Source organism: Symsagittifera roscoffensis, chromosome 4 (genome assembly GCF_963678635.1).
Source record: "Symsagittifera roscoffensis chromosome 4, txSymRosc1.1, whole genome shotgun sequence".
NCBI lineage: Eukaryota > Metazoa > Xenacoelomorpha > Acoela > Convolutidae > Symsagittifera > Symsagittifera roscoffensis.
In genome coordinates, this window is record NC_087065.1 from 40,543,962 (window position 1) to 40,570,186 (window position 26,225).

General features: G+C 36.1%; 2 protein-coding genes across 2 annotated transcripts in view; both read right to left on the reverse strand.

Annotated features, from left to right (window-relative positions):
* Window positions 1-26,225, reverse strand: part of LOC134844878 (uncharacterized) — a 527,221-nt gene that overhangs the window by 188,408 nt on the left and 312,588 nt on the right. The gene's annotated exons all lie outside the window — the stretch shown is intronic.
* On the reverse strand, window positions 114-24,804 carry LOC134844303 (oxalate:formate antiporter-like). Its single transcript, XM_063860932.1, has 11 exons — window positions 24,579-24,804; window positions 23,881-23,951; window positions 20,180-20,301; window positions 8,216-8,342; window positions 5,852-5,991; window positions 5,004-5,127; window positions 3,971-4,234; window positions 3,468-3,590; window positions 2,845-3,066; window positions 1,646-1,748; window positions 114-327 (listed from the first exon to the last, which is right to left on the reverse strand). Exons 1-11 carry the CDS (start codon window positions 24,697-24,699, stop codon window positions 272-274), a joined length of 1,473 nt encoding a protein of 490 aa, XP_063717002.1. The 5' UTR covers window positions 24,700-24,804; the 3' UTR covers window positions 114-271.

Below are 26,225 nucleotides of genomic sequence, written 5' to 3' on the forward strand. Positions count from 1 at the left end.
ATAACGCTCGGTGTTTTTGTTTAATTAGTTCCAAATTATCATAGGTCTAGTTTTAACTGTTCTGCATTTTGTAGCTTTTTTGCTGCTTTCTAAAAACATCAGTGGTGCAAAAGGTTTCAGTTTTGATATATCTAAAATTTCACCATTTATCAGCAATTGGTTATTTCGATCTGTATAAAAGGGAAAAAGTAAAACAACGAAATTGATATGGTTCCACAATTGCTTCCTTCGAAGTTATTCTCCGCGATGTTTCGTGTGCTGAATGAGTATGTTAAATGACTTCTCCTTTCATGTTTTTTGCGTTCCAAAGCATCACAACCAGTTCGCCTGTAACAAAGCATATTAGTTAGTAAATTCATTTTTGATAACAAAATGATTAAATTGTAGAAACTATGGCTTGGATTGTTTATTCCAGACATTTTTCACAAAAGTCATGACCTAAAACTATTGATTTTGTCATAACAATTAAGTTGCATAAAAATGTCTATGGATTTTTTAACTCCAATTACGCAGAATTTAAAAGTATTCGCATGCCGAAAATTTTTGCTCATGCCTATTTGAACTATGGTAATGTTTGCAAGAAATAGTGCTTGCTGCCAGTTAAAGTAATTCTGTTTTTAAAACTTAAAGAGGCTACCCGGGTTTTCGCTCACCCAATTTTAGCATTAAACTGAAAAATAAGTCGTTTAGAAGAACCACATACTACAGCTGAAGAATAATTGAATGACAATCGCGCAGAACAAACGCTTACTTTTGCGTCAAAATTCTTTACCTAAAACAATATCTCACGTTTTGCCAACAAAACCCTATCAACTAAAAACACTTAGTTGCAATGAGCTGCTAGCTTTGATTCATGCGGACAAAACCACTGGTGACGTAGGTAAGCGCAGCAAAGCAAGCTAACGCTACTTGACTCTGCTGCATTTGATTTAAGCGGTCTGACTTGCAAAAAATTTTGAGCCTGCGAAAAGATAGTTCTAAAAAAAGCCAGTCTGCTAAAAATTTAGCTATAGGACTGACTCTTTTATCAGTTCACAATTACTTCTATTGCAGTAAAAAACTGAAAGTTTGTTGAGGCTCAAATTAACTGTTTTGCGGTTTGACTTCAGAAGTTCAATACATTCCCTGGGTTAAAAAGAAGCAAACTCCATTGTCGAACAGCCAAAACTAAAAGGTCACAAAAAATGTGATCGACTGCTAGTTCCGACAATGGAATTCAATGATCAGATTTCCCAGCGAAATAAAAAATTTCACATATCCAGTTGTGTAAAATCGGATTAATTTTCTGGAAAAAGCCAACCATACCTTAATCTAGAAACTCTAGAAAGAACTTTACGGGCATCAATTTTTTCTATTTTATTGCGTTCATTGACTTTTTCCCAACTGTCTGTTGGCTATGTTTTACGTCTCTTAATCAGATTTGCGTCACTTGTAATATGTCAGCCTGGCTAAAGGCTCAGTTTTAATTTGTAATGTCAAAACATGGTTCTTTTATTTAAAAAAAAAACCGTTGTAAGACACCAGTATACCTGTTTAAGTGTTTCCTTAGTATCGCCGTTAAATTTATTATGTCTAATATGTTCATGTCAGAACAGCAATTGAAAAGTATTGGGCATTAAACCAGCTTTTTTTAATAATAACTAACAGGTAAATGATGTTGCTCCTCCAATCAAAAAAACAGAAGTGTAGCCCGAAGTGTGTTCGAGCACTGCCGAAATTATCTCGGTAAACACCACGCCCATCGTACCCTGAAACAAAAGCTATCAATCTTTGGCAAAAATTATATATATAAAAGCAATAATTTTTGAGCTCTCAAATTTGTTGCGTTTTGTGCGAAATGAGACATACACTGCACATACTCATGAAACTCAATCAGTATTTTGACTAAAACAGCGGCATAATTGTAGGGCAAAGTCGAGTCCCAAATCTTAGTATGCATAAACTTGCTTTTTAAATTTTTTTCATGGAAATCAACATTGATGAAAAGTTTCCATTTGAAATCTTTTAGTTTTTGTTCCGACCACTCACGCACGCTATCAATTAGTAGTCACCATTTTCATTTTTCATTCCTTCATGTATAGTAGTCTGACGAAAAAAATGAAAAACGGTTTTTCTCAACACAAAAAGAGCATTGTTCATTTTTTTTCTGAAATCTGAATCACGATCAGCAGAGCTTCATTGTAACGCCCATTTTGACACCCTGCGATCGTTGCCAATTTAGAGTACGTCTTTTTAGTGTACGCGGAAAAAAAACGTACACTATATTATATGAGAAGGAGCTATAATGTTGAGTACATTTTTTTCCGCCTTATTTCAGAACACTCAAAGAACGCTCGTAGGGTGTCAAAAGTGGCTTTACAATGAAGCTCTGATGATCGTGATTCAGAAAAAAATCAATAATGTTCTTTCTGTGTTGAGAAAAACCGTTTTTTTTTGTCAGACTACTATACATGAAGGAATGAAAAAGGGATATGCTGAACTCCTTACGCAATTCTTTTGACGTCTTTGTGCTATTTTAGCAATAATTATCTCAATTTCGCAGCTAATTACCTAATTCAATCCACCCACTACCAAGTAAAAACATCAAAAAACATTGCTTTACTTAAATTAATGTAATCGCAGCCTTTTGTGATACTTGCACACCAACCGACTGTCTTTCTTTTCTGCGAAAGTTTTAAAATTGCAATTTTAATTTTCTATTTCTGGTTTTTCTTTTTAAAACAAAAAAGCGTGACGTAGTGACTTTTTTGTGTAAGATAATTGGTAAAGTCTTAAATTAAAACAGCTATATCAAATAGCTGTTATCATAAATTTTTTCGAATGCAATTTAAGTCTGCGTCTCACCCCAACGAAGTAAATCAAGCCGTAGTTGACACCGAAGTGCTTCATTCCGAATGCACGGCCTGCAGTTGTGGGGCTGAGCACGAACAGTGCATTCCCATTGGCGTTCAGCCCACACACCCAAATTGCGAAGTACACTTTGGCCCATGGTTCACTCAGGCTCAGACTGATAGGCATTGTCATCAGCAGGAGAGCTTGACACGCGGTGAGAGTTACTGCAAGTGTCTGTGAACATACATGTTGCTCGTTTTATTGCATTTACTTATTGAAAAACGTATCATATTTTCCCTGAGATAAACGGTAATGTCGATTTAGTTATAGCGCATTAACTACTGGATCTTTAGTGTCTGCTAATCACGGGACAGTTTTGAATTCGTTTTTAATCAAAATTTGCTTTCTTGGGAAATTTTGTTGCAATAACTCTAATTGAAGCTTGGGTATATCTTAGTTGCTTTTATCACGAGAGCATTGCCAGTGCTCTTGTTGCAACATAACAGTTAAACAATTGAGTTTTAAACTAATAACTTTAATGATAATAACTTTAATGAATAATAACTCCATTTAGAAAAAAAAAACGCGATTGAAATTACGTAGAAATAGAACTAGTAAATTGAGTCTGCAGTCACCCTGAAGTCGGAGTAGTCGAGCAGAACTCCCCAGCAGAGTCTTCCGGCCGAGTTGGCCACGGAGCCTATAGACCCGACCATAGTCAGGAAGGAGTCGCTATGGATCTTAGTCTGACCATAAGGCTGAAAGAGAGGCCATACAATAATTAGTAATTAGTTGCTCTGTTGCTCAAAAAGTATAATCTGTGAGTTGAAAAAGATTTCAAATCAATTAGATTTAGGTGTATATCTGTGTTTATTCGTGTTGATAAAGCGGATTTGAAATTTTTGAAGCTATTTAAAGTGCCATGAGCCCTTCTTTACCCGTGCATGCAATTTTCACGATGTATGGACACCTTCGCAACTGACCTTCGCACAAGTTGTAGCGGCAGAAAAAAATGGATAAATGTAGGGGACAATGGAAATTATGGGGGAAAATGTAGGATACAATGGAAACGTAGGGTTGATCAACGCCACTCCGTCGAGTCCAGAAAAATTCCCTGAAGTAGAATATCCCTCTTTACCTTGTAATAATTTGTGATAAGTATTAGCCCGTATTCGTTCACTGCAACCACAAACATCATCACCCAAAATGACCTCATTTTCATAGCTTCCAAAGGTGTGACCTCTCGCCCACTACTGAAGGGATTCGTCTGTAAAGTGATTTCATCTGAACCCGTAGACGAGTCATCTTCGTATTTACTGTCCGTTTGGATATCGTTTTCTAGGCAATTGTTCATCGCTGAATTCCCTGCTTGGCTAGTAGCCTTCGGCTTTGATGCCTTCTCCTATTTAAATTTTCTATTAAGTAATTAATATAAGTGAAAACATACGCAAACAAATGGCTTACTTCGATAGATTATCAGGTATTTTACCCCCTCACTGCCCAAAGGGTCCACCATTAAAAAATATTGACAAAACTTTCGATTTTTTTTTTGAAAATTCTAGTTCCGCCATTTTATATCTTCAATCAACCTTTGAAACTGGAGATTTACTCCGCCGTGGTTTTTGCCGAAAGAAAGTTGCGAAGTAAATCGTTTTGTTGGTGACTTCGAACAAGGCAAAGAGCCACCTTTAGGTGCCAAAATTGTTCGTATTACTGAGTGCGTGAGGATCTAGGGTTTTTGAATTGGACCTTTTTTCGGTCGACCAAAATGATAATCCAAGTTTTCCGAGGCTCAAAACACTACAAAGATTGTTTTTGCTAAAAAAAAATTCTGTGCCCCAGGCCAGTTTTTTATGAAAAAAAGTAGTGCTAAAGTACTGTTTAGGCCATTTTTGACCAACACATTTTGACCAACAAAATGCACTTTTTGGCGCACTTCCTCTCAAAACTAGAGACACGAACTGTTAATGCAAACCCAAGGTGTTAATGTAACCAAAGCCCCCCCCCCTCCCCCCGCCATTCCAATGGAAGAGAGGGCAAAAGTATGAATTCTGTCATTGTACTTTGAAGGACGAAAACTTTAATTGACAAAATCCACGCCAACCGACCCTAAGACATGCATGCAATCTTGCCAAACTAAAATGATTTCTTCTCAATTAAGATGAGCTTGCCTGATCAAATTGCTTGTGAACTGGCATTAGTAGTAGTCCAACCACAAGAAATGAGCCACAAATCACCCCAGTGATGTAGAAACAGCTCTGCACATTGTCCAATACTTCTGGTTGGTTGAAATACCTAAAAAAATTGCTCACTCATCATGTTAATGCTAAATGTTCTCCAAAACTACGACGGCTACCCACCCACGATAGTTTCAATTTAATGGCGAAATTTTAATCAGCTCTGTTCTGAGTTTTGAAATCATTATAACTCCACGTGTCATAACGGTCTTTTAAAAACATGAAAACGCCGAGCTATCCCGGGTTGCCCACCATAGAAGATGACCCGCAACCATGCACATCCATGCATGATTTGCATGGAAAATGACTAATCATACGTAGCACATACGTTGGTTTCGAAAACCCTCAGAATAGCTTTTTAACGGAGTAAAATAGTAATAAAACGGTTTCGCATCGTTATGCAAGCTGTTGGTAAAATATCAAAAATTTTCACCATGCAAATCATATGTCGCAACATATATGGTGCTACGTATGGAGGAGATTTTTCACCATACTTTTTTTTCTCTAGAAAACCGTAAAATAGAGGTTAATTGACAAAAATGACTATCACAATTGTCTACTTTGAAGTCCCCATGATAAAAAAAATGTGCAACCATACGTCGCGCCATGCATGGAGAATGTGTTATTTTAACATAAAAATACGTCGGCAATTTTTCATGGCTTCCATGGAACCATGCATGGTGCGACGTATGGTTGCACATTTTGGTCAACCCGCGATATGATTAAATACTTGGGATGTGTGTGGCATTGTATAGATGCGTGATGACTTCAGTAAAGCTTACATGTCGTCGTTTATCTTGACATTAGCAGAGAGGTTATCGGGGTTGACTATAGCAGTCTGAATGAAGGCGAAGGCGAAGCTACCCATACCGAAGCCAGTCATCACTACACCCGTCACCAGCCCATTGCGAGACGGAAACCACTGGAATAAAAAAAAAATAATAATGATAATAAATTGTTCTCACATCGGAGATTATTCAATAGACATTTGTCAATTTACATAATTCTGATATGCAAGGACATCAAAAGGCCCGATAGGCCTAGTCAAGTGATGTTTTAATTAAACAGTAAGAAGTACTAAGAAGTTTAACTGTAAGGCAGTTGAAGTTGTCCACACCCTACAACCTCAGTTTAAAAAAAAAGATCTATCATTTCTTTATTATTTATGATATATAAATCTCGAAAATCATGGAAAAAAGTTTTTAATAGACTATCATTAATATTGCTGACTGTATCAGCAAAACCTGCAAAAAAATGTTGAATAAAAATGAATAGTTTTCTAAATTGAATAGTTTTCTAATCCGTACGCCTATTCTCTTAGGACTTTTACCAGTGAAACTATTCGCTGGTCGTTTTACTCTTTTATGTGTCAATATCTCAATCTCTGAGTCCAAAACTGAGTTTTTTTAGGAATTCAGCTTTCAAAACTCTACGTAAAAGCTGAACTAAAGCTTTGAATAGCTCGAATATGTGCAATTTTTCCGAGAATATCTTTTAAATTTCTCGGCCAAGTGAGCTAACTTTTTATCTTCAGGGGAAAATTTTGAACAACGAACTCGTCTAAAAAACAAACGGTTGAAGTTATCATGGGCTTAATTATAAAATTATCTCAATATCGACATTGCTTGGTCTTGGCAAACGGCGTTTCCTTGCTCAAACTGCTTCATGTCAGATTCTGCTGCTGCATGTCAGACTCCGCAAAATAGTACGAATGGAAAAACTGACTGCTCTGCTTTAAGCCTGCATAATTAGCTAGTCTGTTTTCATTTTACTTTAGATTCTACGTCCTTCTAAAGTTTCAGTGGAGGATGTTTTGACCTATCACAAAACTGAGAAGAAGGTTTCAATCAAAACAACAAATTATGGGGATCTCCGCTTCTCAAGCGGCTGTTCCCTAAAATTGGTAGAAAAAAGATATGACCTTAAACTAGCCCATTTTGAAATTTAGCTCGTATTATGAAAAGTTTTTTTTTCTAAAACAAACCTGCTGATTTTGACTGAGATTGATAGTTCATTAAAACTAACATGGTGCTTAGGTTATCCCTGCATAATCTGTTTCGACCTGTTTTTTTTGTAGAAAAGCTGATATGAACTTTGGAAAAATTCCTTTTCAATTTTTTAACGGTTTCTTAAAAAAGTTTCTTCACCTGGATTTGGGAGTCTAATTTTTGATCGAGTTTTGGAATCTTTTTCATATTTTTTTGGAAATTACCCAGCCAAATCTGAAATAAAAACTTCAATTGAAAGAGCGAGTAGCAATTATCTTCTCTAACTAAGCAGTGAATCCCCTGAGAAACACTAGGGTTCAGCGTAAAATCCGGGTCACTACTTTACTTTTAAGCGACCATGGCGCAGATGCGAGGCCGTGAGACTCCCAATCAACATTTCGGATATTCAAATCCGGAACATTTGTATAGTTTCATTTTTGGCCGAGTTTTTATAGAAACTGTAACTGTTTTATTGGTGGCTTATATTAGTAAAAATACAAGCGGTCGTCAAGCAGATGTGAGAACGTGTTACTCCTAATTTCTACAAAAAATTTTTTCAAGATGCATATTTTATGTTTTCCTTATTCATTTTTGTTTTGCCCGTTTAAAGCTCTTTTTTGCGTTTTCCTCGCTTGTGTTTATTCATTGTTGGTAAAAAAAAAATCCGCCATTAGCCATAGTTCTTTTCCACTCTTTTGGGAGTGGTCGAACAAAAAATAGCTAAGTAAGACTCCATCACTAGTTATCAAAATATCAGAATAACAAGAAGATTTTGAACTAATAACCGTCATACATTTTGTAATATGCATGTACTTTCTCAACTGAGAGCTATCAATAGCAGATGTTCAACTTTCCTTAAAACATTTTAAGACGTTTTAGACTTTATGTAATACTTTGAGGCAATGCTCATAAATAATGCATCAAGAAACTTTGATGTCTTGGGTACTAATATTGAGATCCAAAAAAGATTGATTCTCGACTTTCGCAACAATAAATGTCCCCAATGAATTAGAGAGCCTTAAACAAAAATCAACATTTGCTAATGTAATTTTTGTTTTTGAGCTGACGTGAAGGGCGGAAAGCTTCAATGGGTAAGATAACAGTGTGAACACTGCTCTTAAAAAGACCTGAGTGAAGTACTGGCCAAAAGATGCTCACCATTTGTGCGTATTTGAGACACGTGGGGTATCCCAGTCCCACTCCAGCACCCTGCATCAGTCCATAGGTGAGTAGGGTGCTCATGAAGCCATACTCTACTAACCAACCAGCCAGGAAATAGCTGGAACTGAAACATACAACACAAAAGGTTTTGACCAGAAGCAATATTATAAATCGGTGTTGTTATTTTTAGCTGACTCCACGTCTGCTAAATTAATATTTCGAGCAATCTCAGTAGATAAAAAACTTCAGACATTCAAAAAAGTACTGTTTATCCCAACTCTGACACAGAAGCGAAGCGGAGCTTCGCAACACTTTGCGACACAAGAAAAAAAACATTGCAGAACAAGATAGCAAACTCAATTTTGAAATAATTGAAAATAATTAGGGCAGTAGATTTTTCCCGAAACAAGCGCATTTGATTGAAGTCGCCACTGCAAGACCATTTATACCGAAAAGATTACCATAACCTGTCTTTTCGATTGAACTCTGAATCTCAGGGTAGTTAACAGGGTAGTTCTCGAGAACGCAAAAACTTGCATACATTTGGAAATCAGCGAAAACTTAAGAAATGTAGACATAGGATCCTTTAACACAAGTTAAGAAATCGACGCTAGTGCGAGAAAAAAATTCACAACCATTACATTCGATTTAATGCTTAATCTCAGATTGGTAGGTTAGGTTTTAAGTAATCAAAGAGATTCCATAAAATGGTGGTCACAAAATTAATCAAGTTTAATTTTTCCGAGTGTTTTTGTTTTTTCTTCAGGGTTTAAGGCGTTTTGGCTGATGCAGCGAAGAAGATCGTAATCTGCTGTCTGTGGTTCGATTGAATCATTAACCTGAACATTGGCAGAGCAGTTTTCGAAAAATCAAAGCTTCCAAAAAAGGCTCAAAAATCTTTTTTTTTCAAAAACCAAAAACATTGTTTAGGGGGTATCCGCTTATGCAGTAGAGCTTCTCGACTGCCATTTTTCTTATTGAAGTTGAATTCCGAGCTTTGGGGGGGGGGGGTAATTTTTAAGTAACTTTAACTACGATCAAAAATCATTAAAAAAATCGAAGACCATCGCTTTGGGTAAAGCAAGTTTGGGCGTAGCCGCATATACACGAGATTTTTAGAAACAAGTAGAAGTTTGAAAAAACGGTCAAAAAATCATAAATTTGACTTTTCTGTGTGCCACAGCAAAGCAAATTTTGGGCGTAGCCGTTTTTACAGGGAAATTTGCAACAACGTATGCTTTCGATTGAACCCAAAACTTCAGATTTGGTCGAGTAGGTATCGATAAATTGATAAATTTCAAAAACTTTAGTCAAAAATTTCTTTCACACAGTTTTTTGAAAGCAGCAGAAAATGGGATAAGATAGAAAAAAATTGAGAAACTATGTGGGAAGTGTTGTATAGAGTAATTTAGTTCATTTCGGAAGCTGTCAATCAAATTTCCACTCTCGGTGCTAGACTAATTGATTAGCAGGTGTTTGTCCTTGGAACAGTCTGTCACCCTTGGATACTGTTCTCAACCACTCTCTATGCTAACTTTGTAAGATTAAGTTGACTATCTCTTGTATTGGAATTAACAATTAGACGACTACCGTTTTACCTTCCCAACAGAAGAGAGGGTATTGAGAGGTGTTTTAACTAGTTTTTCGAAATTCGATTTTAAAATATTTATGAGAGTAACAAAAGTTTTGAGAAACGAAAAAAATTCAAAAAAAATAAAAATGCAAACTCCATACAATTTTTATAAAACCTGATTAAATTGACCAGGATTTGTTCAAATAAAAAATTAAAAAACCAAATTTTGATAAAAAACTGTTTGGAGAGAGTGCGAGATCAAATTATTTTTATTTGAAAAAGAAACGAATCAAAATTCAGCCGACACAATAAAGGAATCAAAAACTTAAAAATATTTATTTACTATTCTGAGAAAAAAAACCCTTGGATACTGTTCTCAACCACTCTCTATGCTAACTTTGTAAGATTAAGTTGACTATCTCTTGTATTGGAATTAACAATTAGACGACTACCGTTTTACCTTCTCAACATGGCGCAGCCAGCAGTCTCAGGTGGGGGAAAGAATCCACTGGGCATCACGGGATTCTGGCCAGCAAAATGCACGGAATCGCCAATGATGTGGGAATTTTGGATTAACCGATTCCAATGTGGAATGGTAGCTAAGCACTCAATAAACCCGAAGAACTATTACTACGCCACGACTCTCACAGCCGCCCAAGTTACTGCTTTGCACGAGGAAGTAGACGGAAAAAATCGACTGGAATCGGAACAAGTACTAATTTCAAATCTGTTTCTGTGCCTGGGGGAAAAAGGGCAGGGTGAACTTCACAAAAGACTACCGCTTCTGGATCTCTCGACGATTCGTTACCCACGAATGATAGACGCACTGGAAACGGAATTTAAGAAAGAAAGAAATGAGACATATGAGATATACCAACTTCTTTCTCGAAAGCAGTTTATCAATGAAAGTTTGGAGCAATTCCATTCAGTACTAAGTGGATTGGCAGCGCGGTGCAACTTTGGAACACTAGAGGACCGGATACTAAGGGACGTATTCATCGTCAACATGAATAACCGTGAAGCACAAAAGGAACTATGCAGTTCGACGAAAACACCTGAGGAGTTTTACCGGATAGCTCTCTCGTACGAGAGGGGAAATAAATATGCTTCATCCTATGGTGCCACGGGATCAGCGGGGGCCCAAGGATTGACATCAGGAGGCGGCGGGATCCAGATAAAAATGGAACCAGTCGGAATAATCCGTGGAGGTTATCGGAACAATCGTGCAAGGAGCCGGGGCTCTTACCAAGGGCGAGGATCGAATCGAGGTAGAAACTTTCCCAACAACAATAGATGCTATAACTGTGATCAACAAAACTTCACCAGAGAACATTTGGACAGATGCCCCGCAAAAGGAGTTAGATGCAATTTTTGCCATAAATTTGGCCATTTCGAACGTACCTGTAGAGGGAAGCGTGGAAATCAGCGGGGACAGGGAGCCGTAGGAATGATACGGGAGAATGTTGACGATAGTCACCTGAAAAATTCCGAGGATGAAGAAGCGTCACAACATGCAAGTTCCATTGGATGGGTTAATAAGAATCCAGTGGTGCACTGGTGGGAATCAAGCAGCTCAGACGGGGACTATATGGTAATGGCGATAAAACATAAAAGAGTCACGGAATTGAAAGTTGCTGTGGCACAATTGCTGATTAAAGTCAATGGGAAACCCACTCGAGTGTGGATCGATAGCGGTTCTCCAATTTCGATCTTCACCATTGGGGAATTGCGGAAGACTTTGGGAACGTCTGGAGTAAAATTGGATAACCTTAGGGATGAGGACAATGCATTTCGGGAATATGGAAACAATCCACTACAGATGATTGGAACAATGGCGGTAACAAGACAATCCAACGGCTGGAAGATACACGCGAGGATAAAAGTAATCGGAGGGAACCGACCATCAATAACAAGAAGAGATTTGATGCCCCAATTAGGACTTCAGTTGGTGCAACAATCACCAGGGGAACAGATAATGTCCATTGGAGAAGGAAACCAGGAAGCACTGGAACCGGAGGGGGAGTTGGATTCCTGGCAAACCTGTTTCAATAAGCAGTTTTCAAACCTTTTTAGCAGGGTAGGGAAAATAAAAAACTACAAAGTGCAAGCAGAGTTTTTTGAAAACCTCATCCCAGTACAACAGAAGGGGCGTCGAGTTCCGATTTCGTTACAAGAAAAAGTGGATGCCGAAATTGATAAACTATGGCAACAGGGTCATATCGAAAAACTCACAGAATGCTTGGACAAATATTTTGTGTCCCCAATAGTAATAACAGTAAAAAAAGATGGGACCGTGAAACTGGCACTCGAGTCGAGGGAATTAAATAAACAAGTGCATAAGAATAAATACCAAATGCCCAATATCGAGGAACTAATGGACACAGTTGGGCAAACGATTAGTGAAAAAAAAAACAAGGAGACATATATTTCACCACAATGGATTTAACATACGCATATGGCCAATTGCCGTTAAACGCTGAAACGAGCGTACAATGTAATTTTTCTCTCAATTTTTCTCTCATTAGCTCGACGGGTACGTACGGGTTCAAGACCGGATTCTATGGTCTAACTACAATGCCCGCGGAACTCCAACGCGCAATGGATTGCATACTCGCCGAATAACCGCAGGCGCACGCGTTCATCGACGATATTTTGGTTGTAACCAAGGGAACTGCGATAGACCATATAGCAACGGTAGAGAAAATTTTAAATAAACTGGATCGTGAAAATATGTCTATAAAATTAACAAAATGTAAATTCGCCCAACGAGAATGCGAATGGCCAGGCCATAAAATAACATCGACTGGAATAACTCCATTGGTTAGGAAAACAGAATCGATAGAGGCGCTAACGCCGCCGCGGACTTTGTCGCAATTAAAATCGTTCATGGGGTCAATACACAGTCTGCACAAGTATCTACCGGCGTTAGCCGAATCATCTGCACCGCTGCGACCTCTACTAAGCAAAAGCAACGAATACATTTGGACAACTGAATGCCAGAACGCGTTCGAAAACCTTAAGAAACAAGTTTCGAACATTGTTGAACTACGGCATTTTGATATCCACAAGGACATTCGTATAGTGTGCGATGCAAGCCATAACAGGCTCGGTGCGGTGTTGGAACAGTTAGGACCAGACGCGATACCTTAACGAAGCGGAAAAGAAATATTCAACAAACGAATTGGAGATGTTGGCAGTCGTGTGGGGGGCTGAATACTTCCGAAATTACTTACTGGGCCGAAGTTTTTTGATGGTTACCGACCACAAAACTCTAATATCCCTTTTGATTGGTAATAACAAGAAAAAGAAAACGATGTTTAGCCGCTTAACGCGCTGGTTAGATCGACTAATTCCCTTTGAGTTTCGAATTGAACATAAACCAGGGGTTAAAATTGGATTGGCGGACTACTTATCACGTCATCCAAGTAGCGAAGCAACGCCAATTAGTACGTATGATAATATGTTTACGGTTGCAAAGATCAACCTAATTCGCACCGCTCTTGGTTTTAATACATCCAAGGGACACAATAAATCCAAGGGACCAATTTGTACAGCGGAAAGTAAGCAATCTATAAATAGACTGGAAGTTTCGTCACAAAATGAATCGGTAGAGGGCGGAAAAACAGGTCAGCGGAAATCAACCAATCAGATTCAAACACGTGGTTTGAACCGACGGCTACGCGAAACACGCACTGGATTCGTTAGGGCTATTATTAAATCAGAACAAAGTTGTTCAAAATCATTAAATTCTAAATTTCAAATTTCAACATCAAAAATCGGAATGGATCGAAGCATGCGTAAACGGCAGAAATTCCTGAAACAACATCCAAGTTTGAATAGCAGTAGCGACGAAATTGAAGCATTGCTCCCAAATGTATCACTGGAAGCCGTTACCAAAGAAACAAGATCAATTCGCACGAACACAACTCTCTCGTTACCCTTGGCATTCAAAGGAGAAACAGTACCACCCGTGGACCCGAATCTATTATGTATGTCAATTATCCCTCGGAATTGCAAAATCGTTAACAAAGTTACTTCATTACCTGATCTGTTTAATTTAAAGTTCATAGAATCGAATTATGTATCTGACCCCCAGCTGAGCGCTATTCGCGATCTCATTGTTACACAAAATCCTGAAATCCATAAAAAAATCAGTGAAATAAACCGCTATTATGCTCAATTCGTTAATGACTTTTCGGTGAAAGAAAAAGTAGTTTGGATGGATGAAAAATTAGTAATTCTTTTTAACCTTCAATCAGCAATTAATAACAGAATTCATGCATATCACCACGGGAAAACAAACATGTTTGATGCAGCAAAAGATGTCTGGTACCCTTATATTTACCGCTCAATAGCTTCCATTGCCGAAGGGTGTCCTGAATGTACCGCAGCTGGTAAGATTTTAAAAACGATACTAAAGAAAAACCAACTTGGAACTGTACCGGAACCATAAGAACCAAATGAATCAGTCCAATTAGATTTTTGGGGCCCCATCAATTACTTAACTGAATCCCAAAAACATGTATTAGTGGCGGTCGACCGGTTTTCTCGTTGGCCATCGGCTATGGTATGTGGGAATAATCGGTCAGATAAGATATTGAAGTTCTTGAAAAGCTATATAACAAACCATGGGGTGCCACCCAAAACCAAAGAAGTCGAAAGCCGCATCTAAATCCGTTTTGCCGGTACTACCGAGTGAAATGAAAAAGCGAGCAGCTCATCCAGGGTTACCACCGCCGACTCCGCGCGAAGTTAAAGAACGATCGACAAAACGAATTTCGGACAAACAACGGGAAAGAATCGGGCGCCGATTTGAGAATAGTGGCTCTGAATCGGAAGACAGTGAAGACTTGCCGATTATTTCGGTAAAACGGACTAAGCAGCCATTAACTACCACCCCCGATGCACCTATAGAACGAACAAGAACAGCAGTAACAGACATTGATGTTGGAAGTGATCAGGACACCATTCCGGCACGAGGCGGTGAGTTGGACAATCATCCAAGGGACCAAGGAACGTCCAATCCAGGGACCAGTCGCATACTACGACCACCAGTAAGAAGAAGGGAGCTACATCAAAGAAAGCCAGGCTGGTTTCATACAGCAGCCAGGGTTATAGCCAGGACGAGACCTCATCCACGACGTCTCGAAGAAGCGGACGTAAGAGAACTGCGGTCACTAAGATGGGGGGCGTAATGATTGACTTCATCAATCAAAACAAGAAGGAGGGAAACAAGTGACTTACAGCAACTAGTAAAACTTTATTCAAACTGTTCTAACCCAGGGAGAGGGTGGGTCAATAGTGTTTTAAAACTCAATCGTTATAACTGCTCAGTGATCTTTTAATTGTTAAAAATTTGTCATTACAAAAGTCTAAATTGTGTCCGAACATGAAGCTAGTAATTCTTTTTCAACCATTAATAATCAACCATTTCAGTCATTCAAAATCAACAAGTGAAATCATTCAACTAAAGATTCATTATCGAAGGGGAAGTATTGTATAGAGTAAATTAGTTCATTTCGGAAGCTGTCAATTAAATGTCCACTCTCGGTGCTAGACTAATTGATTAGCAGGTGTTTGTCCTTGGAACAGTCTGTCACCCTTGGATACTGTTCTCAACCACTCTCTATGCTAACTTTGTAAGATTAAGTTGACTATCTTTTGTATTGGAATTAACAATTAGACGACTACCGTTTTACCTTCTCAACAGAAGAGAGGGTATTGAGAGGTGTTTTAACTAGTTTTTCGAAATGCGATTTTAAAATATTTATGAGAGTAACAAAAGTTTGAGAAACGAAAAAAATTCAAAAAAAAAATAAAATGCAAACTCCATACAATTTTTATAAACCATGATTAAATTGACCAGGATTTGTGCAAATAAAAAATTTAAAAACCAAATTTTGATAAAAAACTGTTTGGAGAGAGTGCGAGATCAAATCATTTTTATTTGAAAAAGAAACGAATCAAAAATCAGCCGACAAAATAAAGAAATCAAAAACTTAAAAATATATATTTACTATTCTAAGAAAAACCATTGGGCATAACTGTTTATGCTTGGAGCTTCTCATAACCCGTGGTTTCGATTGAACCCAAGCTTTAGATTTGCATTACTAGTTGTTGAGGAAACTGTAAATTCAAAAAAATGGGTCAAAAATCCTCTCACAATTTTCTTTGAAGGCTGTAGAAAATAGGATGAGGCAGATAAAGACTGAAGTAATATGCAAGCAGATAGGGGAGTGATACGTCTCTTTATCGGAAGTACTTTTTTTGAAATTTTTTGAAAAAAAAAATTAAAAATTAAAAAAATATCAAGTCTTTTCAAAAAAGTCCCATACATTTTTATTAGGCTTGCAATAAGCAAGCGTTATCAAATTGGAAGTTAGATTTTTTCTGTTTAGAATAGTTCAACAAAATCATTTCAATCATGCTCAATGCTCTTCACTTGACATGTTCTTCAGCTGACATACTCAATTGAATGAAAATTCAAATTTAACTAACGGGTGGGTACCAGTTACTACAAGGTAGTTTCAGAAAAGATTTGAAAACTTTATAAGTTTTATAGACAAAAAAACTGTTTGCGGCTCAACTGGTGTCTGTTCAAACATTGTCGGCCTTGTTTCCGCTATGTAAGTCTGGTTCAGTTGTTAATTTGAAATTCAAATGTCTTTCTTGGCATGTTTGCCAAGAGTTCCCAAAATTGATAAAAACAAATCATAAGAAAGTGTATGGAATTGGGTTTTTTAATTTGTATTTTTTGTGATGCTTTGCAAAATTTTTTAAAATTTTTTCCTCAAAAACGCCTCTACAGATTTTCAAAAAGACATTGAAAAACCGCCCACAACTTTTGTATACCTGCATGCTGCCCCTGTCTTTTTTGCTTTCCCTTTTGTCTACAGCCTTCAAAATGATTTGTGGGGGAAACGGTTTTTTTTTTTGAAAGTTTTCGATTTTTCTCGAGAACTACCCTACAAAACCTAGATTTTTGGGTTGAATCGAGATAACAAATAAGGTAATTTGATTCTGCACAAGCAGTTGCGCCCATTTTTCTATTACAAAAAACGTTGATTCTTGGTGAATTTTTTTTCTGCATAAGCGGCTGCGCCCTTTTTTTATAACAAAAAACTATGTTTTTCGAAAATGTCAACTTTTTGATTTGTTGACTATTTTTTGGATTTGTTCGCTACGTGTCCTGCCTAATTTGATATCATAGGATTAATCAACCCAACAAGTTGTTGAAAGCTTACCCTTAAAAATTTCTATGCCCAGTTTCTTTTAGAAAAACAATTTTGACTTGAAACAAATTTTTAAAATCTGACCATTTTTGGAATTTTTTAATCTACTCAAAAAATACCGTGCCAATTCCCAGGTTAATACTTCAATCGGGAAACCCAATTCTGGGAAAGTTCTCCAGTTTAAAAGCAAAATTAACGATTAACCAAATTTTCTCCAAATAACCGATTTCCGAAAATCATGTTTTGAATTTTAACCGTTTTTTAGAAACTTTTTGATTTTTTTTAAAAACTACCTTATCAAATTTGAGACGAAAAAATTAATCGAAAGAAACGGTTGCGCAATTTTTCCAGCAAAGTTGACTACTCTATGTTTTTTTGCTTTAGAAAAGTGAGGTCTATGGAAAACATTTTCAAAAATCATCAAATTTGTACCTCCAGCTTTAGCGAATTGCTAGGAGTCCTTCATTGAGAAACACGACAATTTGGCTTCACCTTGTTTTTTGGCACCTTTTTCATTTTTTTTTTGACTTATGCTCTTTCCATGATTGTGTTATATTGCAAGTGGTGCGAAGCTCCGCTTCGCTTTAGTGTAAAAATTGTTTTTATCAACCAAAAATTGTTCGAATTGAAGTATACAAAATCCCTAGCTATGGAAGGAATTGCTTGAAAAGCATACCAGGTAATATAATTTCATTTTAAAAACAAACAGAAAATTATCCGACAAAAAATAGGACAAAAAAATAACGTTTTTGACACAAAAATTGAAAAAAAATGATGACTACTTCGAGTGAAGTAAGAAGTAGTTTTATTTGACTTTTCAATTGAACATGTCAGCAGATATGAAGCAGAAATGAAATATGATCGAAAAAAACTTGACCAAAAAACGAATCAGATGAGATAACTCCTCTTTGATTTTGCTTAATTTTGAAGACGAAACAGTTAATGCGTATATTTTTACAACTTGTTACTAAACATCTGATTTTGAAACGATTTGTTTTGAAATCAGAATTCGTTTTTCGGAAGGAATTTGGATTTCAAACCAAAGATCATAATAAAGTTTGAAATTGGGTGTTTTGTCATTCAAAATGAGAAACCATCAAAACAGCTGCAAGATCATACTGCAATCCTTATCTCAGTCATGACTCAGACTGCACTGAAAAAAAATTCTTGGTATTCAGACCAATTCAGAGCTTATAAGAGAGGCGATTGAATTATGAGCCAGCGACTCAACACGTTGCTGGCGAAAACAAAATGTGAGCCATTTGTATGTATTGTCAAAATTAATTGGGGTATAATTGACCAGACATTAAAATTTCGTTTCTTTTGAAAATGAAGTTGGTTAAAAACGTTTTGAATTGGTTTAATTGCAAAATTTTTTAGAGCCTCAAATTTAAGAAAAGGTTGCTGTTGGTAATTTGTTTTCTGATTTTAACTCGTTTTAATATTCTAAATCTAGAAATTGTTTTTCGGATCACAGCAATATCAGCCTTACAATCAGATTCTTAAAATTAAGCGGAAAATGAACATAAGATTTTATATACTAGAATGATTATAACACTTGCCAACATACTTTTTTCCCCGTAAGTATTTTTTCAAATCCTACTTGATTTTCTTACTCGCTTTGTTATTTGACCTTAACTGCTTGCATGTTTGTTCCCACTCTGCCTATAAATAACATGGTCGCTTTTGCAGCCTAAAATCTGATGTTCGAGTCCCGGTCGGATCTTGCTTTTTTTTCATTATTTACGAAATTGAATTTTTCCGTTCAAAATTGAACGGTCGAATTTGCAAGTGTTTTTCATAGCATTTTCAGGGGTACTTAAAGCTTTCTTTTATACAAAATCTTTTTTATTGGGATCAACTGATGTCTCAGCTCAAAAGTTGTTGGCTTTGTTTCCGCTTTGCAGGTTTTTTGACTCCATTGCTAATGTGATTTTAAAATTTTTTGCTGGTCATATGTACAAAAGTTTTGATAACCTACTTTTTATCATGAATATTTTCTTTTTCTTGACTATTTTTTATGTTCTTGATGTATCGCAAGCGATGCGAAGCTCCGCTTCGTCTCGGCGTAAAACAACCAACGTATTAAAATAAAACAAAACTGCTTGTATATCAGGGCAAAACTCACAGTTTTTCGATTGCCCCTGAACTGTTCTCGAGATTTTTACAAAATTATTTTTAAAAAATTAAGTTTATTAGGATCAACTGGTGTCTCAGCTCAAAATTTTTGGCCTTGTTTCTGCTTTGTAAGTTGTTTTTTTTCCATCGCTAATTTGATATTGAATGTTTTGCTTGGCATCTGCGCGTAGAATGAACTTGTATTGAGACATACAGAAGTTTTGATAACCTAATATTTATCGTTTTTTTTTGGACTGTTTTTCATGTTTCTAATGTATTGCAAGTGATGCGAAGCTCAGCTTCGTCTCTATGTAAAACTTTCCATGTAAACAATTAAAACGAAAGTGCTTGTATATCAGGGCAAAACCCAATATTTTCTACTTTTCCTGAACTGTTCTCGAGATGAACTTTAAAACTTGAACACAAAAAATCAAAATTAACTTTGAGTCGTTAAAAATGATTATGAAAGCGGAAAATTTCTTTACGAATAAATGTTTTTTGATTTTAAAGTTTTCAAGTTTGAACAAGACATCTCCAATCATAATTGGGAACCATTTATCAAGGAACAATTCAGGGGCAATCCCCACGCTGTCAAAATTGACACCCCACGCCACGCAGATAATTTTCTCACTTTTTTCAAAAAAAAAATCAGAGCAAAATTGATCAAATTGGTAGCAGAGGCAAAGATTTTTGGCAACTACAAGGGATCAAAATTGAACTGAAAGCTCTACAAAACGTTTACTATGATTAACTTTTTTCAAAAATGTCGCTTGGTGTGAATCACTTTTCATTTTATTGTAATTAAATAAGTTATTAAAAAATAACTGTACAATTAAATTTCTAACCTAAGTTCAAATCAATTGGTAATTAAACATGGTCTGGCCATAATCGAGTTTGCTTTCAAATTTTTTTTAGGTAAGTTTGCTGAGTGTGCTTTCAACAATTATTTCATGTAAGTCTGTTTTGACAACATTTCGTATGGCCCAACGACCTTTTGATCTTTTTCCGATTATTTGGTTTTTTTATTAGTATATTTACCACTGACACAGGCAGCCGAGAATGATGACTAAGCGTGGGTGCATTACACGGCTCAGCAATCCCCCCACAATTGCAAACAGACCCATCGCAGACTTGCCTGTCGTGAAAATCCACACAGACTTCTGAAAATTTAAAAATCAGGATTAAAAGATGGTATTAAGTTAAATGTGAACAATAAAAAATCATCCGCAAAGCTCTGATTTTTTGGCTGCCCAATTTGGCTCTTTTCCTTCCCCCCCCCCACCTGCAATTTTTTACAAGTAAAGTTACTGTTCACATTTTCCGATCGTTATGAAAATTGACATGCGGACTAATTAGGCTGTGCCAAACATATTTGGTTTTGATAATTAACATTGTAAAATCACTCGTTACACCATAAAATTGATGGCCGTGTGAAGTTTGAGGAAAAAGAGCCCCCAATTTAACTCTAAACGATGTTTTTTGCTTCCAAAAATTGGTAGAAAAGTTTTTAAAAAAAAACAATAATTAATTGATTTTTCTTCAAGTATGTCTGACTTTTTCCGCCCACGTGCTATGTAAAAGAAAAAAGGAGCGCATTTAGCGTCTTGCATCGTATTATAAGGACCCTATTGCTGGCCGAAATTTCTTTTAGAACGATTGAATTTGCTACATATCGTTATAAGAACATAATATATCGAGCATATTGGCAAATTAGCCGTTTTTCACCACCCATTACTTGAAAAAATTACTAGGAAAAAGAGCCAAAATTTTCAGATGGCATAAAAATTGGGCTGAAAAATCGAAATTTGATTGAATGAAAAACCACCTAAAACATAAATATTCCGTCAATTTTGTTAAAAATCGGAACAACAGAACAGCTTGCATTACTGCCCTTTAATCTCGATGGATGAAAATATTGTGCTTGAAAAATAGATGAAGAATGTGCAGAACAAATGAAAAAGATTGAGTTGTTCTTTCATTTTTTCTAAATTTTATTGCCCACACACAATGTAAATTGCAAAATGAGATATTTTGTTCGTCTGTCGACTGACTTATCAGAATGAGCGAAAGGTTGCCTCATTCGTTTTGCAATAACTATTTTGTTACTACAAAGTTTTTGAAATTTGGTCGAAAAACTTGGAAAATTCAGTTAAAACTGTATCTAAACTGAAACTGACAAAAATTGTTCGAAATTTTTTTGAAATCCAAATAACGAAGAACGGTGTTTAATATGGTATCGAACTTCACCCTCTAACAAGTTTTCGTTAAACTAGTCAAAAACGGGAGGAAAAACAAGAGTAGTCGGTTGATAACAGCTGAGTCTTTTAAGAAATACAGAAGTTTAGTTTCCGTATATCAAACTTAAAATCAATGGGGCTCTGCTAACACTTCAACAAAACCCTCCTATAAAGCTGAAACTTTATAGACTTTTTTCACTCAGATTTTAGAAAATTTGAAAAAAACAATTCTGGAAAGTATTCTTTAATTGAAAAAGTCAGCGAATTTTATCAAAAAGTTTCCTGCTCTGCTCGCATGTTTCATTTGCTGTAAATTCGAAAAACTCAATCTTACTTGAATTTGGTTACAAGCGGAGTAAAAAAATTTTTGAAAAAATTTCTCGACAAGAGCAACTACAAGACTTGAACTGAAGGAACGTTAATTGATTCAAACGTGGCGTAAACACATCCTAAATTTATCAATTTATGTTTCATCTTGCGTTTGATATTTTGAAAAAAAATATATTGTTTGTTTGTTAATGAATCTTTTTCTTTGAAAAACAGTATTAGATACCTTAAAGGGCAATCAAAACATTCAATGTTTTGCTTTGATGGACGCTGTCTTGCTTATAGCTGGTTGGCCGAAAGTGAACTTCTAAAAATAGCATCAAAGAGGGACACCCTAATTCATGATAAATGACATATTGTTTTTTTTAAAGAGTAAGGAAACTAGTTGCTAGAAAGTAAACACACAGATAATAACTGAAAGCTATTGATTGAAAGCATCACAATACTCTAATCAGTTCGTTTGAAAAAAATCAAAAAAAATTTCGCATGATAAAAAAATTAGGTTATCAATCAAGGGAGAAATGCTTTCAACAAAAAATAAAATGTGTACCATCGCTATAAAAAGAATCAAACCGCAGAAAAAACTAAATCTAGCCAAAATGAACAAGTGTAGCCTAAAAGAACAGGTTGTAATCTGAATTCACCGACAACGGGTTCAGTTGAAAAACGACGCGAAAAAAATTCAAAACAATTTCAATTTTTTTTGCTGAATTTTTCTGGAAACTAGGTAAATTTTTATCCAAAGAGGGCGCCAAAAATTTCGAGAAAGATTTACTCTAGCTAAAATAAAGTTTCATTACCTATCCTTCTGAAATATGCCTGCTCGCTTGTTTTTTTTGCTCGAAATTAGACTAAAACTTTTCTAACCGGGTTTTCTCGCCTCTGGAACAATTTAGTGTGACAAAAATGTTGGGACAACAGTGTTTGTATGAACTCAAAGGAGACACTCTTTGCGATTGGTTGTAGTCTTGCTTCGGCCACGAAGTTACGAAGAAGCTCAAGTACAAATGATGAAGAAAAAACTTAATTTTGTCTGATCCAGAAAAATTAATTCTTAATCAAGAAAAATGTAAAATCAAAATTTTGGAGTGAAAAAAGTAAAAAGATTCCTTGAAACACAGACAAATGACCAAAATGACCTGGCTTTTATAGGCGAACAGGTGAGTTCCTAAACAATATGCAAAAAGTTTTCAAACAAACATCTCGAAATGTGTTCATCATATATCGTTTTAAAAAAAGCATGCTAGTTAATTACAAAAATAATATTCAACGAATGTTCAAAAAAACCTTATAAGTATATGGAATAACTATCAAAACCGAATTAGCTATGGTTAAAAAACAGCATAATATGATGCTTTGCAAATGTCTGAGAAAATTCATTTGGTTCCTTTTGAAATAATGAATTACATACATCGGAAATAATGACATAAACTGCTTGAAATGACAAAAAAAAATGCATCACTGACATAATAATTTATTAAAACAGTCGATTAAATTCAATTCTGCGTCTCATTTGCGATCTGCTCATGTAAGATCAGGGGCGGATAATTTTCTCGAGGGGGGGGGGATTTTCAGAAAAATTTTGAAATTTTTGTCGACTTTTTTTAGGTCGACCAAATTGATTTTCTGAGATCACCCAAATCACTAAAAAGACCCCATTTTGACCAAATTTTCTGCGCCGTAGGCAAATATTTGAAGAAACAGGCCAAAAAAGGTGTTTTTAGGCACTTTTTGGAAAAGTTTGACAAAAAACATTTGGGTCGGGCTCCCCCTCAAAATAAATATATTTTGGCGCCTTTAGAAAAGTTTTAGGGCCAGTGAATCAAAAATGATTATCTCAAATAGTACAAAGAGAGGAACCTTTGGGTCGGCAGGGGGTTGAATCCCTGAGGGGGAAGGGGCGTCTGCCCCTTGCCCCCTCCTAAATCTGCTGGTGTGTGTCATAATGATTATATGATTCAAGATCTTCTGTAGCCAGAAAACAAGCTGTAAGTTAAATTGTTTGTTAAAGAAGGCATAAATCGGTAGGCAGCTAAAAGATTTTGAACAATTGTTCCTTTCTTAATAACAAATTTATTGTGAAATTTAATTGTCATGGTAATGCAGTAAAAGGATCGGGTTTATCTTGCGTGCGAAGCTGCAATTAGATCGAGAGGAGATGTTGTATAAACTGACCGTGTACTCGATGTTGTGGTCGGTGGTTGTGTTGAATCTGAGGTAGGATGTTAAGTAGGGGGTCATATTGCCTGTCAAGAAAAAATTTATGGAACTAATTAAATTAGAATGAACAATAGTTAAAGTTTTGCTGAAGATGAATAGATTGCCAAAAACAACAATTTTTTGTAAGTTGCTTCTTCTTCAGAAGGGCTGGATTTTCAATGTGCAAAAACAGGCAACAACAGATTTGAAGAATGAAATTATGATTGAAATTTGGTTTACGATTGAAACTTACGATTGAAATTTGGTTCAAAAACAGAATGCTAGTTCGACTGAGCTTGCGCTCTTTTTGATCCTTTTGTCAGTTTTGAACAAAGTTTTATAAAAATCATTTCAGCACCACGTCAGCAGAACCCATACTTCATAAAATATAGTAAAAAATCCATATAGTAAATGATCTCATAACATAAGATCCCTCATGCCCAGTAGCGGATTTAGTGGGGGGGGGGGGGGTAATTCGGATGTTTTTTTTCGGTTTTCGGAACCCTGCCGAGCCAAACTTTTCACAAACCAAAACCACGCATCGAAGATTTTTAAACTGCAATGGCGGGTTATGAACTTTTAAAAAGTTGGATGATGATTCTTAAATTTAGTCGTTTTGGAAATTTAAATATGTGTAGCAGCGCTAGCAAATTAAAAACTCCTGATGCAATCACCTGCTGCGAAAATGGTGCCGAAAACTATTTGTATGATGGTGACGCCACATATCGCAATGATGCCTCTGTTTTCAAACCATAATCGTCGTAGTGATAACAGAAATGTTGACAAAGATTCCATATCTCAAACGAATATATTTAAAATGCTCAAAGTTTTAATCACGACTTTCATTTGGATGTTGGTTTTTGACAATCAACGTTCGAGTTTGTATAACCTGATCTCTAAGTAATTCCTCAGGTTAGCTTACAAAGACAACATGAAATAGTTGCTTTTATCAATTCTTCAGAGTGGTATGTAAACTATTCGGTAGACTTTGACAACCATGTAGTAAAGCTGTTTTTCTCCTTCATTGACTCAAAATGAACTTTTCTCTTTGTTCTTCTTATTCTTTTCAGTATCTTTTCAAAGGATTAGAACTACAATAAGAATTGTCTGCAAAACAATCGTTTCCTTTGGTATATCACAAGTTAGATCTTTTACCACAAGTTTGATCTGAATCACGAATCTGATTTCGATTTATAGGATAACAATTTGTGATAACTAAGACTAAACGCAGAAATCTCATGCAAAAGTTTCGTATAAAGAGGTATCCGATCGATAATAAAAACATCAACTTATAAAGGGCGACCATTTTTGAAAGTGAATTGTAGCGAAAGTTTTTTTGCTCCGACTATCGAAGAAAACGGAATATTTATGCTCGGTGTGGTTTTTTTATTCCGTCAATTTTCGCCGATCAAAATAATAGTTTTCAACAAAATTTTTATACCCCAATGAAGATATCGACATCCTGAGTTCAAATTTAAAAAGATACTTTACCTCCGATTATGTTTTGTAAAGTTCTGGGGGTTTGAAAATTGCCAAACTGCCATATTCTGGACTAAATTATGCGCACTTTAAAGAGTTTTTTCATAATGCTGAGAGCGTAACGCGAAATATTTGTGCGTGGCGAAGTTTCCCGCACAACAAAATTGTTCAAAATTGAATTGAGGCTAGCTAATTGGTCGTAATAACTTCGTACGGGGAGGGTTCTCATGCTTGAAGGACCGAATGCTTGAAAAATTTCAACCAATCAAAATCGCTAAATGTTACAACCCCAAAACTTTTCAGATAATCATCAAATCTGCTTGTTATCTAATCGGTCAATAGTAACACTAATGGCCTGGATTTATTTTCTTACTTTGAGATTTTCGCGATTTACTTTGAGATTTTGAATACTCAATTCTGATTGGCTGAAAGTAAGCTAAAAATAATTTCAACCATTCGGTCCTTCAAGCATGAGGGACGCCACCACTTCGTACGACTAAAATTTGATACTTTGATATTGTCAAAAAATTTTAGGTTTTTCCTGTCATTATTTTCTTTTCCAAAAACTATTCGCCATGAACTAAGGGACAGTTTTTAAAGTATTTCATCATTCAGCCATAAAAATAATGAGACTGCTCGCCTATCAGGGCAAAGCCTTAAATGTTCTGTCTGCCCCTTGACTGGCCTCGAATATTTTTTGCTTAATAAAGTTTTGATTGCTTAAAAATTTTGTTTCAATTCCGTGCTGCATGCTGGATAACTCGCCGAAATAAGTCGCGCATTGGAACTATCAAGAATTAATCGACCGCTTCCATTAGCATTTAGGCTAGTGGCAAGCACAC

Coding starts and splice junctions, on each gene's coding strand:
- LOC134844303 (XM_063860932.1), bottom strand. CDS start 24,699: ATGGAATCTTTGTCAACATTTCTGTTATCACTACGACGATTATGGTTT. Junction 5,992..8,215: donor GTCTCAAATACGCACAAATG/GTGAGCATCTTT, acceptor TTTTTATTCCAG/TGGTTTCCGTCTCGCAATGG. Junction 4,235..5,003: donor TTCACAAGCAATTTGATCAG/GCAAGCTCATCT, acceptor AAATTTAAATAG/GAGAAGGCATCAAAGCCGAA.